The 20693-nt window shown below is 32.5% G+C and overlaps 2 protein-coding genes across 5 annotated transcripts in view; both read right to left on the minus strand.

Moving 5' to 3' along the window:
* Positions 1-8076, minus strand: part of LOC123008232 (protein jim lovell-like) — an 82244-nt gene extending 74168 nt beyond the window's left edge. For 2 of the 4 annotated variants that reach the window (XM_044403939.1, XM_044403937.1), the window contains exons 1-2: positions 7643-7989; positions 7385-7589 (exon numbers count right to left, since the gene is read on the minus strand). In XM_044403939.1, coding sequence (XP_044259874.1) covers positions 7385-7589; positions 7643-7819 — 382 coding nt within the window. In that variant the 5' untranslated portion in view covers positions 7820-7989. Of the gene's footprint in view, positions 1-2272; positions 3642-7384; positions 7590-7642; positions 8035-8061 lie in introns of those variants that run through there. The other 2 variants (XM_044403936.1, XM_044403935.1) reach the window with 2 other exon arrangements.
* Positions 8077-8327: 251 nt separating this feature from the next.
* The window catches only part of LOC123007550 (disintegrin and metalloproteinase domain-containing protein 10), a 72017-nt gene continuing 59651 nt past the window's right edge, over positions 8328-20693 (minus strand). The window contains exons 6-12 of the mRNA XM_044402918.1: positions 16362-16486; positions 14316-14444; positions 11871-12039; positions 11575-11744; positions 11358-11525; positions 10929-11306; positions 8328-10353 (exon numbers count right to left, since the gene is read on the minus strand). Of these exons, the coding sequence (XP_044258853.1) occupies positions 9319-10353; positions 10929-11306; positions 11358-11525; positions 11575-11744; positions 11871-12039; positions 14316-14444; positions 16362-16486 (2174 nt within the window). The 3' untranslated portion in view covers positions 8328-9318. The remainder of the gene's footprint in view (positions 10354-10928; positions 11307-11357; positions 11526-11574; positions 11745-11870; positions 12040-14315; positions 14445-16361; positions 16487-20693) is intronic.

Genomic DNA, 20693 nt, shown 5'->3' on the forward strand with positions numbered 1-20693 from the left:
AACGATTAATACGAGTAAAATTTGCCGATCTTTATCGACCTAATTTTACAAACTAATGTTATCATGTTATCAACCACATATTTTTTGTAATAGTAAAAAGAAAGTTATTTGCCATACAAGTGTGTATAAACTTCTCATTATGAAATTATTATTATATCTGCCTTGACACTGTTTAAGTGCAACCCATCATTATGATTATTCGATTATGGTATTGACATGAACCATTACAGAATTTAAAAAAATACGATTTCAAAACCACAAATACTATAATTCTTTATAAGCCTAAAAACTTGGTGTCCATTTACTCAAAATTCAAACTTTTGAATTGTATCACTTTTTGCGGCTCATTATGTCTGAAATTCTTTTTTCACTAATTTACATATTCTACGATTCTACGATACGAAATCAATTTAGCAATACTTCAATTCATAAATACTACTAATAAATACAGAAAACTACAGGGTGTTAAAAAAAGATTGAAAAATATTTCAGAAAGTATGAACCAAAACAAACAAAAAACGGTTTCGGAGATATCGAAAATTACTAGTTTTTTGAAACATTTATTACAATCATTTCAAACAAAAAAGAGAAGCTTCTAATAAAAATTTTAAAAAATTTCACATTCGATATCTCCAAAAACGGTACTTTGCGGATCCATGTTTACAAACCTTTTTGTTTATTTTGGTCCATACTATCATCTCCTTAATTATTTTACAATCTTTTTTAACACCCTGTATAGATCTCTAGGCCAAACAAATTTCAATAGGAGGCTTGAGACAGCTAGAGGGCTAATAACAGTTTATAAAATTAAAACTATTTAGCTATCCATTAAATGATGTCATAGGCTAGTAAATAGGGTTGTCGGCGTGCTAGGGGCGGTGTTACAAAATCAGTTACGTAATAGTTATTAGGTCAATATCTTTCCACAAAAATTTCTGACATCATCACCCACCTATTATTCATTGTTGTCAATATGCTAAAATATCTCGCTAACCATGACGACATTGTCGAGTTGAACAGAATTTAATTCTAATACTAGTAATTAGATCTGAAAGTACAACGTTAATTATAAAGCAGGACTCTAAATTTTCGATAAAAAAAATAAGTAAAAGTTTTCCAGTCTTCTGTAGGAGAGAAATTTGGATACGTATGTATGTACGTGCTAAAAACAGCAAAAGTATGTAACACCAATGACAACCAGTTAGCTGATCATAATTATATTACAAAACCTACCAAGTGATCTAATTTTGCAATAAGAAAATCATGGTTGTCATATTCATAAAAAAAACTGGCGCGTTGGAATGAACATATTAATTTATTTTGTTGATAATGAAATGTTGACCGGCCAGCAACGGCAAATCTTGAAAATACTACTACTACTAATAATTGAAAAGAACAAAAGCAGACAAATTTGAACATCATTTTTGATTACTATTATTAGCTTTACACCTATTAAAAAAATCGCACTGTAAAGGTTAATAACCCACAAATGTTATAAGACTGACCTGAAAATTTCGGCAATAAACCTTGAAGTGTAAATTACTACTAATCTAATTAACTTAGATCTAATTGAGTTTTTTTATCAAAAATTGAAACATAGGAGTGAGGTAGGTATATCAAAATTTAATAAATAACTTTAAAATACAAGAAAAAACATTGCATTTCCGCAGCTTTCTCCAGTTAATTTTAATAATTGATCTTCGACAAAATCTCTACTGTCAATTAACGGAGATAAGTATTATACGAAAACAATAAAGTCTCCTAAAGAGTTGAAATGCATCTACACTTTCTTGTTCACGAATCAATTAAAGAAAAATAATTTATATTATTTATAATTCACTTACCTTGCGTTTGAGTTAAGCAAACCGCAAAATTCTATTGAGCGTGAAGAGACTTTAATATCATCGCTTTAATTTTAAACGAGTGATTAAAAACACTTAAACAAATGCAAAAAAAAGTAATTAAACGTAGAAAAACGTCTTTGATTCTTTAGACATTGAACTCATTATTGTTAAAAACTACATTGAGTACTCTATTAGCAAAATCCTTTACGGTCTTGATTTTCATCATAAAAATCTTCGTAAAGGGCAAGTTTTTGCACAATGCATAATAATGTATCCACATTTTTGTAATTAAATGAACTATTTTATTAATTAATGAACGGTAGCAAATGGATTCAGGTTAGTTTACACGATTTTTATGTCAATATAATTAACTTAATTAATCCCCTTGGCACCACCTTTCATCTGCAATGTGTAAGCTGCATTCTATAAAATTAAAACGCTTGAATAGTTTTAATGTCTTTTTATTAAGCTAATTTAAAAAGGTCATAATGACAAAAACTTCTAAATTAACTAGAATGTGTAACCATTATTTATTATACAAAACCAACATTTAAAACTAAAATTAAAAACGGCATCCACAATTTTCAAAAAACTATGTAATAAAAATTTATTTCGCAACACCATTCTCAGCAGGAATCTTTGATTTATCTTCAGTACATGAATTAGCTGGTAGCGTAGTAAAAAACATGTCCGGTGTAAACTTCAAGGATGATTTATTCTCAGAGCTTTTCGTCGTATCCGTCTCCGTAACCAACATTTCATTAGTATCACGCAAAGGATCTTCGCCCACACTGTCGATCTTCGTTATGATGTGCTCATCAAAGTTGATTGTATCATGAGTATTATTAAGAGTACTCATCTTTGACGACAAGTATTTATATTTCAAATCACTTTCAAACTCCATCGGATTATCCGCCATCAAATCTGAATGCATGCTAAGATTTTCCGGCTCGAACATTTCCGCACTTTGCATGTGAAAACTGTTTTCGTAGAGATCCTCGTTAAAACTTGTGTGCAATTGAAGAGACTCCATGTTGGTTTTATTACAAGCGGCACTGGAAAAGTTCGGGTCAATGTATTCTTCGGGCATTGCTTTAGCAATTTTATCGATTTCGTCTGGATTTTTAATGATTTTCAAGTCGAAACCCTGCTCTCTTTTTAACTTCTGATCATCTTTGGGCCCGCTGTCGGGCTCAAGAGTCTTTAGTTCCTGAATTTCGCCAATATGTCCATTCTCGTCGACGACTTGATACTGGAGCCCGCCTTTTGATAAGTTCAGCAAAACCTCATCGGAAACGTTAACGAAGTTTCCATCACTTGTTTGAAACATAATTTCCACTTCATCGTTTCCCAAAATATGCTTAATCTTGTCAGCAGTTAGACTTTGGGTATTTGATACGAGGGGTTTACCGTTGGTGGTCACTTGGGGCGGATTTCCATTAACAAATTGTACGTCATGAATATTTTCTACGTAATTCTCCTCTACGTTAGGTATAAAATTCTCGACAGTCGTTTCATTGAAAGACTCCTCGACGATAAAGGAGTGAACTTGTGGTGTACTTGCCATAACTTTTCGCAAATTAGCCAAAGCAATGCGACTCGCTTGGGCCTCTTTAGCGCATGCTTTTTCAGCTTCGCTCCCAAGACATTTTCGTTTAAATTTATGTTGGCCGTACACATTACTTAAAGCATAATTTATTTTTGGAGACAGGGATGCGTTGGAAAAAGGTTTGTAAACAGTTGGATACTTGGGAGGTTTACATATAAATTGCGGAGGGGGGATACACACTTCGTCCGCTGGAAATATTTTAACAAATTAAAATGTAATTGGATCATAAAATGTAAATTTGAAATTATTCGTTGAAAGACGGGATAGGTGTGTTGGAGCAGATTCCGTAAGAGTGCGCTATTACACCCAAATTCACTCTTATGTTGTTACCAAGTTATTGATAAAAGGGTGCAGCAGCTTGAAAATGAAATTTTTCTTTTTTTAATGTATTACACGCACACAAAATGAAAACAAATATACCTATATTTTGTAATCTCATATTATGCACGTCAATCAATGATAATGGATGATTTATAAATCCTCGGATAGTGATTTGATTCAAATATCACATACCTGAATTGTATAGTATACTTTTTTAAAACATGATAATCTAGTTAGCTCGTATTTTAAAATAAGTGCTGAATTTAGTGGGTCCAATCAAAATTTGACTTTTTTTTCTTATTCTTATTTATAAGAATGTTGTTCAGAATTATAAAATCCTAGCAGGTCGTCAAGTTTTGATAATAAAAAAGACTGTTTTTAACATACTGAGAGGTAAAAAATACACCGATTAAATTATACAGGGTGAGCTAAAACTCGTGCCCCAGAGAAAAATGCGATGTAAAGTAAGATACCAGGAACATGGAAAAAACCTTTAAAAAATTCTATCCTTGAAAATTTCGAAGTTATGAAAGTTTAAATTTTGAACTTTGACACTAATTATTCCTGTTGGAAAAATAATTTTCCAAGTTTTTTTGCTATAGGCTATTAGAAGAGCAAACAAGGAAACTGTAACCTAAATTGTAACTATTATGTAATTTGTTTTTATTGGCAAAATTTTTGTACCTTTACTAAATATTTATAATAAAACATATACAAGATCATCAGTATCATTAAACAGACATAAAAAATGTCAAATGCCAAAAAATAAATGTTAAAAATTCTTGACAGATAGAATTTTTTAAACATTTTTTCCATGTTCCTGGTATCTTATGTTCCTTGAAATTTTTCTCTGGAGCGCGAGTTCTGACAGACCCTGTATACTGTCCTAAAACGACAGCTTCATATTAACAGTTAGGTTTCAGCATGCGATATTCAAAGAGAATTTTTTGTATTATTTCTTTTTATTTGATGTAGTTAGCTTTTAAGCCCAAAAACGCTTTAACTAAGTTATTTTAGGTTTTTAAAACCTGTCCATTTAACCTAAACATATTTACTTTATTAATCAAAATTCATTGTTGCTTTTTGCAATTTCATCTTTAAAAACATCGAAATAAAAAAATGTGATGCATTTTGTGTTAATTTTAAAAAGTCGACTATATCTGTATACTTACCTTCAAGCAATTTTTTGGTAATGTTCATTAGAAAAGATTATTAATGTTTTTTCTTTGATGTAACACAAACTCGTAATTTTATTTTTAACTGATTCAAACTATTTTATTAAGACTTTGCGTATGATAATTTGTTCTTTAGTACGCTGCATCAAATACAGAGTGGTTATAAATGATTTTCATCTAGCCAGCTGTGAATTTTCCATGTAAAATAAAAAATGCCGCTTTACGAAAATAGGGGTACCTACTTGTTGTAACTCAAAATTAAAAAATCGCCGTTTACTAAGCGTCCACTTCGAAAATAGACTTCAATTATAAACTTGTTTTCTTCCAAAGTATACATTATTATCAATTATTATTGGAAATTAGTTGAAACAATAAAAATTTAATTAACAACAATTTATTATTAATTAATAAGTGACACTAATGACAGAACTAGAGCTTTCAAAAAAGTAGAGCGGCACAAATAAAGTTACATGCAAAAAAATTCCAAAGCTGGCTAGATGAAAATCATTTATAACCACTCTATTATCCCCACATTATTTTCTAGAGACTTTTTATGAAGACAGAAGCCTGAAGGTTTCATACAGAAAAAACACTGTGAAAAGTGATAGAAGTGGCGATAGCTATGGCACAAGATGTAAGTGTTTTTTGTTTTATTGGAAATGTAAAATAGAGCAAGAGCCCGCTGTCACCAGACCTTCGTCATTTTATAAAAGTTGAAAATTTGTCAGCGCATACTACCAACACAGGCTAGAACGATGGGCAAGTCGTGGCTTTGGAAGATAACAGGTAGCAAAGAAGTAAAAAATACCAACTTAAATTTATCAAATAAAAAAGCGTATTTTCTTTGGAATAATATTAGAAATCACCTCATCCATTGCTAGACACTTAATATCGTGGCAACCCCTTGTCAGACACCCTTAAACTTTAATAAATTGTAACTGTACTTACGTTATACAGTGCGATCAAAAAGTCTTTCTATCAAGTAGGCGTCCTAGTTGAGGACGTATGTTGCATGGCAGTTCGTATATTATCTAGATGTCAAAAAATTATTTTATAAAAATTAAAACATTAAGCTAATTAAATTGAATTATTCTATAAAACGTCTCAAAATATCCTAAAATGAGATTTTGTTGGTTTTTATTCATAAAAATCGTTCACCACGGTTTCCTGTTATAATTTACATAAAAATTATTTTGACATTTCTCATTTGTCATGATGAAATTTTATCTTCACACACACATACGTTTTCAATTTCTACGCTTGCTTGATAGACAGACTTTTTGATCGCACTGTACTATAAAAGCTGAATTTTATACATGTTACTTGGACAACTATTAGAAGATGTTGACTCTCAGTAACCAGACAGTTTCGACAGTTCTACCCTGGGCCAGACAAACATATAGGGTAGCTATAGGCCTCCCATGATGATACTTTGTCAAAACTGAATCATATTTATTTTACTTAAAACTTAGAACTGTCCGGCTAATGAGAAAACATCTTCTAATAGTTACCCAAGTAACATGTATAACATCCAGCTTTTACACTAGGTATAACGTAAGTACAGTTACAATTTAATAAAGTTTAAGGGTATCTGACAAGGGGTTACCATAAAGTTAAGTGTCTGGCAATGGATGAGGTGATTTCTAATATTATTCCGAAAAAAAATATAAAAAAAAAATCGCTTTTTTATTTGATAAATTTAAGTTGATATTTTTTACTTCTGTTATCTCCCAAAGCCACGATGACCCAAACTTCATACTTGCCCATCGTTCCTACCTGTGTTGGAAGTATGCGCTGACAAATTTTCAACTTTTAAAAATGACGAAGGCGACCGCGGGCTCTTAACTACTAAAAATATGCCAAATTAAAAAAAATAGAAAAAAAACCGCTTTAATTAAAATTACTATTGGGTCTTCTATGCCAAGAGTAAAAACCAATTGGTATGTACCTACTAATTAGTAGTATTAGAAAACTGTTCACATTAAACATACAACATTTACGTAAATTCTTTGTTAGTAGATATCAAATTAATAAAATATGTAACTTAATTTTTAAAGGTTTCATATTTGACAATTTGTTTGAGTCTATTTAATTTGAAACCATGAAGCGCAAGTTGACTATCTAGAACTTTTCATTTGAGCGTGTTTGAAAGGTGTACATACTTAAAATATATATTTTATTTGGTCTACTTTTAGTCTTAAATGGGTTTCGTGCTTAATTATGATAACAGCAATAAATCAAATAAGCGTGTTTTTTGTTAAAATGTTTTTGGAAAACTAAAAACTTCCATAAGACGAGACAATGGGTGAGCTAAATTATACTTAATGAGGTCCTGTCTACCCTGAAAGCCTCACTGGCAACAGATATTTTAAGTATTTAGGTCACAGACAGATTTAAAAGTGTAAAACTCAGAGAAAAGAGGCTTTGCAACCTACCTGAGGTATTTTGATATTCATTTTCAGCAAAAATATTTTCCAACGCTGTGATCTTGAAAAATTTTACAGCGGCTATGAAATACTTGAGATGGTCTTCTGCAAAAGCACATTCCCCCGAGTACATAAATTCAATTAATGACTTCATGACAGCAAAATCTAAGCCATTTATTACAACTTGTTCAATGGCTTTATTTTCAAGATGTTCCTATAACAATCAATTGTTGAGTAATCCACTATCTTTGTACTTTAATAATTTACTTTAAAATAGCTACTACTTGCGGCCAATACACATTTATGCGCATGCAATGTATTACTTCCACAACAAACGGCAATATCAACTAGACACTGTCTCTCCATCAACATACACAAACCTCTGGAGACCTGTTTTGAATGAGTTTCCCATTCTAAAACGAACTTTCCACCAGTTTTCTCCATTTGCACTCACGAAAACACCAATAAGGCTAAAACTGATAGAGAAATTAATTTATTGAAGATGACATAACCTCAATGTCTTTGATATTCAAAAATTGGGAAACTAGTCGCGTGCGAAACGATATTTCTTCTTAAAGCGGAAATATATAATCAAAAACATCCTTCAACACCACCGATTATTTCATTTTTTAAATATTTTAGAAGAAATTAATGAGATAAAAATGGTATTTGATTGAAATACTTACATACTTGATTTTGTGGCCACAAAAGAACATTTTCCATTTCCGGTGATATCAGTACCAACCCCATAAATAAAAAACTTTAAATTATAAAACATGCTTCAAGTGAACAAGAATAAAATTGTGATTTTTACATCCATTTGGGTTTAACTAATTCACAATCACAATATTTATTAAGCATTCATAAGATAGTTATTAAAAAAAGCTTTAATGGACAACCTATAAGAGTAACAAAGTTTTTCCAATCTTTACTTTTTACAATCAGAAAAAGCTTAAATTTTTATAAATTTATTTAAAAAAGATAAAATACATAGTTACGTTAATAAGTAAATAATGTTTAAACAAAATTTTTGACTAAAAAGAAGTACGATCAGTAAGTACAATTGGAGGAAAAAGTATTTGCCAATCACAGAAAACACTTTTTTCTGCGACTTTAAAAAAATATAAAATTAAAAACAATGTTAAATTAAAAATTACTAATTCTAAATAAAATTTCAATACGTATAGGTGATATTTTTACAGTTGAAAGAAAATAATCCGATTTAAAATTGTCCCTTTTCAGACAAACATTTTTATCAACAAGAGTACATAAAATAGTAAGGATCGAACACTTTCAGCTTGTATAAATTTCAACTATGTAATTAACATCAAAGCAATTATTTGGCACGCTAACTTAATTGAATTTTCAAATTTTTTTACTTGACACAATAGTATCTTACAAAGTTGTAACAAATGAGACGATTGTAAATTACGTCTTATTTGACCACGATATTCACAGTACAAAAATGGCACTGTAAAAATACCATACAAGCAGCAATTTTATAGTTACAGAGTTATGTATAAATAAATATATATATTTTAGTTTTTAACTTTACAATTGAATAAGAGTTTAAGTAAAAATTAATAACCTAAGTGGATCACGGTTAATAAAAATATCTTAAGTACATCATCATGATGAAACTTTACTTTGAATCAGTCATACCTTTAGCCCACATTTGTAGAACTTTGATTTATGCTTTGGAATCAATGCTGTGTGAACTTTTAGCTGTTTTATTACAAAAAATTAATAAGTTTGATTCTTGGTATTGGGAGGTATAATAAATAAGAGCACTTGTCAAGAGTGACTTCTTATTGATTTTGGTAAAGTTTCATGACGATGACGTCGACCTGAATCAAACTTAATATTTAAGCAGCTCTGAGAGTGCGGAATGTTTGTTTCCACAGCCTTAAACAAGTCAATTTGGATCATTGCAAAAAGTTATATCAGTCATCTGAAAATAGAAATTCGCTTTCAGATAACAATACTTCTAAATCAGACTGGACGGTATGAATATTGGAATCAATATCATCAGGTTTAGTAGCGGGAGAATCAACAACCTGCAACGGACTAGCTACGGGCACAGGAGCTGCGTCTATCGCAACAGCTGGATTATCAACACTCGTCTTCGGCTCGCGCTGTTTCACACTACGCACAAGCACGCCTGTCCTAGGAGTTTTACTTTTTTCAGTCTTTCTGTTCACATCAGCACGTTCGATTACTACACTAGTTTTTTCCGGTTTACGCAACTTAACACTAAATTTAAACGGCGGTTTATATACCACTTGCAGTCGAACTTTTTCCTTTTCGCTAGGAATGTTGCCCACACTGTGCGACTTGCTTTTGTCAGTACGCGGCCGAATGGTGGGACGTTTGTGAGGGCTTCTTCGGGACTTGTCGGTTAATCCCGCTGGAGTTGACTTGGATTTCGGCAAGGCGTATTGTGACTTCAACAACCAATTCTGGACTTTACCCACAGGATCCGCCTCGGGTGTCAACGGATTATGAACAACTTCGGCACTAATTAACCCTTTCTTTCCCTCGACGTCCGGTTGAGCATTGCTATAATCAATCGTTTCCTTTTTCTTCTTCTTTTTCTTGCCATTGGCGGCTACTTGTGGAGACTTTTTGACTTTGCTGTGAGGTATTTCGATTATTGCACCATCCACTACAGGTTTCTTTCTTTCTTCAGCACCGACGGGGGCAGAAACTCGCTTCTTTTTCTTCGGAGAATTCTTCGTTCTGCTGGGACTATTCAAATTGTTGTTCACCGACTCTTTAGTCTTGCGTTTGCGTTTAATTTTCCCATTGCGGACTTTACGTTTTAGAGGTAGTTTTGATCTAATTGCCGGGTGGACAGTTACTTGCCCGTTTTCTCCATCTGGAGGCAATCTAACGGCCTCAGTTGGCGAACTGTGCATTATTGTGACTGATTTCAACTTCAGATTTGGCTTTTTACTTAGATACTTGGTGCTTAAAACCTAAAACAAATTTGTTGTTAGAGAATGATCAAATATACAAACGTAATATCTCAAAGTAAATTCTCAAGAGCTTTTACGCGATTCATGAATAACATTTACAAACTAGCGACATCGTAGACTACATATTTCTTACTACTACTATACGTGTTATAACATAATGAGTCATTATGACTAAGAAAGCATTATTAATTTGTTAGTTAGGACAAGTCCTGCATTTTTACCATGCTTTCAAATAAATTTCTGATCAAAGTGACCAGTGACTTTAAAATTACGTTGGCAATCCGAATTATTGGTGACGATTGAATTTGACATTTTATATTGCCAACTTAATTTCAAAATCATAGGACACTTTGCCCAGAAAATTATTTCAAAGCATGATATCTATAAAGATGTTGGAAAAATGGATCATAAAAGTTTAGTAACCAAACATTAATGTTGACTACAGATAGCATCTACAAGGTGCTGTTGTGTTAAAACTTACGCTTCTGACAACGAATTTCAATAATTAATTTAGTCTATTAATAATTTAGTTTGTTAATTGATTCAATTTTGTGATAAACTAGATAAAAACTTACCAGTAGTGCGATAACTAGTGCCACGATGGCTGCCACCGCATACCAGTAGTCCATCATCCACTTTTTAAAGCTGGCAAAGCTTTCCTCCGACAGGAGCAATTTTCGCAGCGTAGCCAAGGGTCCCGAAGGATCAACTTCTCTACACATTTGAAACACGTCGCAGTATCCGCTATAGTCATTGCAGGGCGTTCCTGGTTTTGAATACATGTCGGGAATGTCATAAGGCATGTCGTTCCAATCAAACGAAGAGAGACACGGCTGATTATCCCCTGGAAGTTTACAACACAATTCACATGCTTTGGTTTTTGGGTCGCCCTTCTTCGGAATGCATTGGCAAGATTCCAGGCCATACGCTAAACATATAGATCCGGTGCATTCCTGAAATATTTCGATTTTTAACTGGGAATAGTTTACCAACTTTTGACTTACACCCATGAAACAAACAAACTCTTTATTGCAAATTGTCTTGTTCGGTTTGTTAACAGAGGGAGGGCATTGGGGGTTGCGTCCGTTGCAGAAACTTTCGTCCCTGCAGCCGTTGTCCTCTCTACACTTATCGCCGAATTTCACTTGGCATTCGGACGTACAACACGGTCCCTGGGAAAAAATTCAATTACGACAAGGGCGGCAAAAAATTTAAAAGCACCTGTGAGGGACTGCAGATGCTTCGCGGCGTGAGACGACAAGGGGGCTCGTCCAAAGGCGGGTACCTCCGTTGGGGGAAGCAGCATTGGTCTCGACAGTCCTCTTCCCATCCACAGTCGCACTCTTCTCCCTCTTCGACGACACCATTTCCACAGAGGGAAGCTTGAGGTTCTGTGGGTACCAAAAGGTAAGTGGAGTTGACATCGATTCAAAATATGTATGTATCAAAAGCATAAAGTTAAATTGGAAACGAAAAGTTTTAATGAAACAAAGTTGAGAAAGAGCGTAGCGATTTACCTGTAAAACATCCTTTTGGTGAGCGCGCTTTAAAATTAAGTACTGGGTTAATGCTTTTCAGGCTGCACGGGGAAAACTGATTATTGTTTTTCTTGTCACCAGACGTCGCCCTTGCGAACATAATGAAGTTACCATCTTCGCCTCCGGGGGTGCACTGTTCCGGGTCGTGCTTTATGCAATGAAAAAGTCACTATTAATCGGGCTCTTTATCTCGATAGTTTAATGAACTGAGCGCGTTGATGCAGAATAATGAACCAGTGGTGGCAGTGGCGTAACCACCGGTGTTCCGCCACAAACTAACTAATAAAGTATGTATAAAACAAACAATGTTTTTTTTCCAGAAAACTAAAAAAATAGGAGTATAAAGTATATATCGTAAAGTACAGATTTTGTGTCATTTATAACACAGAAATTCGAAGCAATTGCAAACTGTTTTGTTAATATAACACTATCTAAAGACTACAAAAAATGAAGACATTTTTTCACAAAAAGTTTTATTATCACTCCCTTGTCGTCAAAATGCGTGTTGTGTTAAAAATAAACGTTTAGTGTTTTGGAAAACCAACAATTCATTCAACACAAAAAATATCCAACAAAAAGATAAAAACAAAGCTGTTTTAAAAAAAATAACATCCCTTTTAGAAAAATACATACTACTATTTAAAGTTGTATTTCTATTTTTCATATCTGACGAAATAAAATAATAAAAAAACAAAAAGTTTGATTTTTAATGCAAAATTTTAACAATTTTAATGATAATACAAAACCAGTTAAGCCAATTCCGGGGAAAATGCAAATATTAGTTATTTATTCGACGAGTTTGAGTGTAAATCGGACGGATTATCTCACCGAGTAGGTTATTAAACCACGAGTGTAACGAGTGGTTTATCATCCACGAGGTGGAATAAAGCGTCCGATTACACTCAAACGAGTTGAATACAACATTTTATTCTTCGAATTAGACTCAATAAGGCTTAAACTTGCTTTAAATCTGTTAAAAATAATCTGACGTTTCGTATTGAGAAATGCCAAACAGTAGTCAAAACTTCCTTACACGGGAGAAAAACCGAAAATTTTGTTATCCGCTGTGTTGTTACGCCACTGAACTGGATATGGATAAATGTTATTTGATTGTCGCACACTTTTTGTTCGATGATAAATTTGAGCAATTAACAAGAATACCCTTTTAAAATTTCATGATAATATTTTACGATTGTGGGTATTGAAAAAGCCTGTCGTTTTTTACAAAAGCGTGAATTATCCATACATCACAAAAAAAAATATTGAAAAGTTTGCACGGTGTAACAGACCTGATACTAATTTTTATTCATTGTTCTTGTAATAAAACGGAAACTCAAGTAAAACAAATGTTTTCTTTGTAACAAATCCTCTTTGAAATGATAGTTATTTGTATTACAAGAGAAGAAAGTATATCGTTTCCTTGCACAGGCGGAAGTTACTGCCCGAGACTTGTCGAGAGACGAAAAGACACTTTCCTCCAGACTAATACATCTAATTTTTCCTACGATCCAACAAGAAAAACTCTAAACCAAAAATTTCTCTTGATATCCCAATTTATATAGGGGAGGCAAAAATTTTATTTCCCTTAGAGGTTACATATATTTGTGTTGTAGTTTTGACAATTATTTTCCTGGGAGATAATTGACCACTTTTGCTTCTGAAATTAGTGTGGAAAAACTTTCTGTTAGGGTCGTAAGAAAAATAATTAATATTTTTTTTCAAAACTTTGAAAGCCTTTGAATAGATGCACAGCACGATAACTTCGCAGAATATTTCAAAACATTTTTGTGTTGGAATAAATTGAAATATTCCATGCATGCAGATACAAGGAAGAGTGATAAATGCTTTAGGAGATTTATCAAAGCTGTCAATTTTACATGAGTTGTTGCATTGATATTTAAATCTGCGAACATGTGGAAAATCCAGGTGCAGGTAGAAGTGAATCAACAGAACCCTTCAGTCAACGACCCAAAACTGTTGATAAAATAAAATTTCATTAAGCAAGTCATTTAAAAGCTTTCAAAAACACAGCCCCGATTATGGAACGAAAGGGAAAAAGACTCGATTACCCAAGTTGACTTGAATAACATACAAACTAAAATAAATCGAGTCATCGATTTAATAAATCAAGATGGAATTACCCTAATCAGAATTTTCTACGGACATCGAAGACAGACTGAATGGTAATGAGTCGAAGAGTTTCTAGTCGAGGTTTTTGTTAAAAGATTACCGCCGCTAAGGCGTCCAAAATGTAAAAACAAACGCAGATTGGACGAATACTCTTTTGCATAGAAACGTAATTTCGTGCTGCGAAAACGCCTTTTAGTGCGATCAAATCAGAACGAGTCAATTTGAAGAAATAATGTTATTTTTATGTATCAATGTATTTCAATGAAGAAATAAACCGAAACAAAAGATACTTACCGGTGATCCAAAATTATGACCAATTTCGTGAGCAAGTGTTACATGGGACACTGCAGGCGGTACGTGTTTTCCGTAGTTCAACAACGTGACGATTCCAGTATTTAAAGATTTCATGCTCCCTCTATAGTGCTGAAAGTGAAAAAGATAATGATGACAAACCAGATTTTATTAAATATAAGCAAAATAAAAATAAAAAAAACTACATATTACACTTACAAAAATTGATAAATCAATTCAAATTTCAAGTTGTAAAGAATCCTCCACACTTTCATTTACTGTTATCTAGGAGTTAAAATTAATTGCTTACATTTTTATTTTCTTACATTTTCTTTCTTTAATTTGTAGGTTTTACTTTTTAGTTTCTTTCAATCACTTTTTACACAGTATCTTATTTCGTTCCATTTATTGAATCATTACTTTTTAATTATCTTTTTTTCTTATTGTTATTTAACCTGTGTTATTTGTTGTTTTTTATTTTGTTTTATTTTATTTTTTTCACTACATTGTGAAAACATTACAAAAGAGTCTTGAATTTGTTAAAACACGTGTAATAAAAGTTTTAAAAATGGGTAGAAACGATTATGATGAAGTCCTTTTTTAGTCCTTAATAAGAGAGAGAATCAACATTAACACTACATAACGTCCATAGTAAGACACAACGTTAAGAAAAAGTTAACAGAATTATAAGAGTTTTAAGATTATTTTTAAAATCTTATCAGTAATTATACATTTTTCTGGTAATAGATGTCCATTTATGAACTAATTTTCCATTTAAAAGCACAAATAATAATTATTATCCAATTGATTTATAATTATGCTCGTATACATATTGACAGGTAATTAAAATGCTAAAATTGTATAAACATAATATGTACAAGTATAATATTATTCATCAGATCGGTTCATATTTTTGATGTTTCTTTTGAAATCAAATGCTTATTGAAAACAAACATCTAATTTAAATATTATCATAAATTTTCTTTCAATTTTTGTAACAGGATTTTTTTATTTATTCTTGTGAAATGACTATAAAAGTGCACAAACAGTAAAATTGTTAATTTAGCAGTTAACAAATAAATATTTAATTTGGTAAAATAAATTTCAGACAAGTGGTAATCGTTAATTCTTCGTAATGCGCTTGTTTATTGATTGAGCTTAAAAAACGGAGGTTAATTGGAACGTTCCCCTCTTATGTTGCTCATCATTGTTTATGACAACGTTTAGATAAAAGACTACCTTTTCTGTTCAATTTTGCTGCCCACGTCCGTCCGTCGCAATAAAATCTGTCTTAAAACAATGTTACCCTTTGAAAATTGTCAAATTACCATCGTGGTTCAGTTCGGAACAGCGACCGACATCAAACACTTCGATTGGAAATTCCTCTCAGTTCTTTAATTAAAATTTAACTTATCAACCCTGAGTCGAATTTGCGTTTGAAAAAGCATCCAGCTGCGACATAAATGAGAGGTGCCTCATCAGTGATTGATGTTTGAAGTAACACAAACAGACTGACCACAGGTGAATAATAAGCCAAAAACAAACACCTGTAAAGTAATTAGAGCTGTTCCGCTACTCATTATGTGTTCAATAGATACTGTGTGCACACACAAACTTGTTATTGGAAATTATTCTCTTGTCTAGCATAGCCTGGCTAATAACGTTATAATGGAGTAATCTTGTACATACACACGTAGAGGTACAGACACTGTGTAATCTATTAATGTTCCAATTTAGCCGAGGTTTCACTACATATGTTTTCATATTTCTTGCACAAAACGATTAAATTTTGATGAATTCACCAGAGTCGATCTTAAGCTGCTTTAACCTACAAAAAGTAACATCTACCTAACATATGAACTCATTTTTTTGGTATAAAGCGCTTTTGCTTTACATAGTGGAGAATAATACTTAACCATATTAACCTACAAAAGGACTAGCGTTACTGTAATGCTCTTAGTCTAATCCTTGTGTAATAGGATTAAATTAATTTGGGTAAATATGAATTTAACCGTCCATTGTAGCGAAAATAATGGCACATTCTCTTACCCCATTCTTCTCGCAAACACCTCCTGCATTCTTCAAGTCTCCAGTCCAGGCCAATCCTAACGTTCCCATTTCGAAATCACGATAAGTAAACATGTAGGCTAAACAGAATGCATCGTAGTCCTCCTCTGGAACAAGAACACTATTTAGAAAGCAAATATTATGCCAACCCTTAGTGGCTGAAAACTGTTTTGGATACATAATTACATATTAACAAAAACAAATAAACGGCCGATAAAGGGTGCCCTCATGTAAAAAAAACAAATTTGCTGAAAGCAGAGTACTTCATCGTGAAACTGGAACCGGAAAGAACTCATTAGAAGATTGCATCGTTCGCCATTCATCACTCGAATATGAGACACAATTTCCAGCAAAAATTTACGAGCGTTAAGGAAATTTAAGAATTTCCTATTAAATTATGTTGATTGGAGAGAAAAATTAGCTTGTACTGCTTTGACAAAAAAATTGTAACAAAATTACTTGTCATCTGTTGTTTCCACTTCCCGCGCCACTTGTTATGCAAACGAAATTTCAACATTCATATGTGTTAAACACAGTTTAGAGTTGTTCGCATAATAAACACTGTGGAGCAAAATCAATATTTTAATTAATTTTTCAAACCTTCATTAGTTTTATTGGAAGAGGGTTGAGTGAAGTCTGCCGTGATTAAGCTTTAGAAATCTTCAAATTCGATTATTAAGGCCTTAAATATTAAACGAAGGTATTTATTAGGGTGCAAGTTCGTACACTCGGTTACATCAGAAGATTATTAGGGAGGCAAGATTTTCCAAAATGACAGTCGTAAGGAAAGCAATTTACCACCAAAAACAAGCCTGAAATCCAAAGCTGAATCAATTTAAAACCCCATCCGGAGGTAGCGAATCAAATAACAAATATTTGTAAGAGGAAACTTGTTTGATCCAGATGTGAATTGTGCGCAAATATCAGAACAAAACCTTAATTATAAATGTTTGGCATAATTGTGATAACTTTCGCTCGAATAAAAGTTTCGAGGTAATAAACCTAAACATCTCTTATTACAAAATAAAACAATTCCCTCGGAAAGTTGTGCAGTTATCCAAGGGTATTTTGGCTACTTTTACTTTTCCGACATCAGATAGATTGCGACCGGAATAATAAGTAGCTGCATAAATCCGGGAATTACTCGGCTGTGGCTTCCTTATATGAATTGCTTGTAAGCAAGGCTATGCCAAAGGGAACGCATCCATTTCACGTAATTGATTTAAATCACTTGAAGGGTCCGTCGAAAATAATAACGCACTCTCAAATGCACTTTAGTCAGTTCTCATAAAATAAATACAGCCAAACCAGCACTTTGCCGCAGGAAATCGCCACTTTTACTTTCTGAATAAAACATTCAACTTGCAGCAACTCTCTACATTAAACCGGCGCTGCCGCAGAAATTTATTTTTAAATTTTTAGCAGGTTTCCGCATAAACCCATTCCGCAACTAGTCGACTGAACGAAGCCGAGTTTGATAATTCTGATTCAAGATCGATGAGCGCTTGTTGTAACTAACAATTAGTTTCTCCGATGCCTCCAAGTAATGACGAGATGAAGCAATTCAACAATAGCTACTTCTGCAAACTGCAAGCTACCGAAGGTGTACTTACTAGTCTGAACACCGCCAATCCATCAACAGCAATCGATATTCCACGTTTATTTATTTACTTGCACAAGAGAGATCTAGAATAATTTATGTACTTTCTCAATATACTTCTTATTCTTTCTTTAAAAACTTTATCAGTTTTGCTTTTAATAAGAAACGTAATCAACATAATAAAATGAAGAAAAGGAGAAAGAAATTGGTAAATACGATAAGAGAAAATAACAGTGAAGAGAAACATAAAAAATTGTTTAGGAAGTCGAGCATAATACTAGGGCAAACATGGAGACTGGAAAAACGTTTAGTAAAGCTAAAATAAAAGAAAAATAAACGAAAATGTTCAATAACATGATCAGAATATAATAATGTAGGAGTTATAGTCTTATAATTAGACAGAAAAACGATAAGTCTATATTGTAATGGAAGAAGTTAAAGAATATAGAATACGAGTAATAACAAGAAAAAAGGCGATAAAGTTAAAAAAAAAAAAAAACGGAACGCAAGACACTGTAAGAATGATGGAAAAACATAATGTGTGAAAGACAAGAAAATAAAAAAGAGTGGAATTATATTTTTATTATATTATTAAAGTGCAGAACCTTTGTTAAGTTAGAAATAAGAGTAGATGTAGGGAGGGCAAAAAACTTGAAGAAATTAGCAAAAAAAGTGCGAAAAACAAAAAAAGAAATGTGTAATATATTTAATATTTCTCTATTAATTCTCAATTATTAATGAGCAGAACCTTTGTTAAGTTTAAAGAACAAAGCAATACACACATAAAGAAAAGATAAATTAAGAGTAGAAACAGAAAAAAGAGAGATAAACTTTGAAGAAAAAAGAAAGAAAATAACAGACTGCAAAATACTAAAGAAAGGTTGGGAGGAAATTAAAAGTGCTAAGGACAAAAACGAAAAAAATAGAATATACGAGGAATTATTTATACCCATTCCTGTACAGTGACCGGCAAAATTATGGAATAATCTTATTTATTAAAATTGAAAATATTTTGTTTTGACAAAAATGCTCGAATAGGTCAATTTTTTTGGATAAAAAATATACGATTTCAACTTGATTTAAAATTGCATCTACGTTTGTTTTTTGTTGATATTATTTAACTTTTTGGATGATTTTGTTTTCAAAAGTTTAATGTGTAATATTTAATATTTTGACAATTAAAAGATCTATTGAATTGACTGAAAAAAAATAGGAGTTTCCTTTAAAGTGTAAAATTTTAAATCAATCAAGTTGAAAATAGTGTATTTTAAAAAAGAAAGCTTTTTTGCCAAAACAAATATTTTTAGTTTTAATAAGATTATTCAATAAATTTGCGGCTCACTAATTTAAGAACCTTTAGTAAGTTTAAAAAAACCAACAAAGAAATCGACCTACATAAAAAATAAATGAACAATTGTAAAAAATAAACCATTTTGCTTGTTTGTAACATTTATTATCACTAAATTAAAGACCCAGAGATGAAAATAAAAACTAAAAAGTGAATAAACCTCAGGTGCAAATTTAAATATTTTTTTAAATGGTCCATTCAACAATAATTTGTCCTAAATTCAAATATACAAGCTTTTCCCGCATTCACACATATGCTACACTCTCTCGCTCCGCTCGTTCGTACTTCAAACGACATTGGTTCGATGAAATGACTATTCTATGTTTAGTATAAAAATAGTTAAAACAAAATGTAACAACAGACGAATTCATCTTCCGAATAACACAGAATTAGAAAATGATCGAATTAATTTATCTGCAGATATTGTGAATAGAAAATAAAAGTAAGCTGGGACTCGTTTTAAGTTCACAGAAGATAGTCCTGGGGGAAATTAGGCAATTACTTGCGCTCACCATCTAACTAAACCTCCAAAGGGTTTTCACATTCGCACTCAACAGCACCCAGTTTTAGTTGGTTTTATTGCCTCCGGTGTTTTGTTTTATTCTCGTACACTGACAACAGATTCAGTTGGATACAACTGTGATATTAATAGAAGATTTATGCCGGCAAACATGTACGATTTGCAAGTGCAACTATTCGCATGGTGATTAATCGACCTGTTCTGGTTATATATTAACAGGTCGGGATCAACGCAAATACCGAGGGGTATGACAAATTAAGTTTTGGAGTGAATTAACGAGCTCATTAGAGATTAGGATTTGAAATATTGTAATTGGTGCTTCATATGCTGGATAAATGCCGAGTGGACAAATCAATGGAAGTGCCCTCGTCTCGACGCACTGCGAACTGGAGGAAGTGGAGGAATTAAGAGGATTTAAATTACCTCGGAGAGCTTTAAGCTGCCAAGTGCCGGTCTAGTTAAAAATATAAGACAAAAGGTGTTAAACGTGGAACAAAACTTATTATTATTTTCAGCGACTATGGTTGGGTAACAAAGCCGTTAAGCGTGAAATTTCAATTCCAAATAAGATTATGAAGGAAACTTCCTGCAAATATCAAGTTGAAACAATCAGTTTCGTATGAAAAGTTATACATTCATTACCCACTTTCATGTAAAGCAGATCTTTGGTTATTAATTCTATTATTGTGTTGACTAATGCTAAGCGTATTACACAAGGAATCAATTTCCTGCACGAAACTTACCGTCTTCTGAGTCTTCCTCCTACTAATCGCATAAAAAGAATTTTATAAAAGATCAAGTTTTCAGGTCTCGTAATATCTGCGACTACAGTAACAGAAATAAGTA

The sequence above is a fragment of the Tribolium madens genome, unplaced genomic scaffold (assembly GCF_015345945.1).
Source record: "Tribolium madens isolate multiple individuals breed KSU strain unplaced genomic scaffold, Tmad_KSU_1.1 Scaffold_3;HRSCAF=73;Tcas5.2_LG2, whole genome shotgun sequence".
Taxonomy (NCBI): Eukaryota; Metazoa; Arthropoda; class Insecta; order Coleoptera; family Tenebrionidae; genus Tribolium; species Tribolium madens.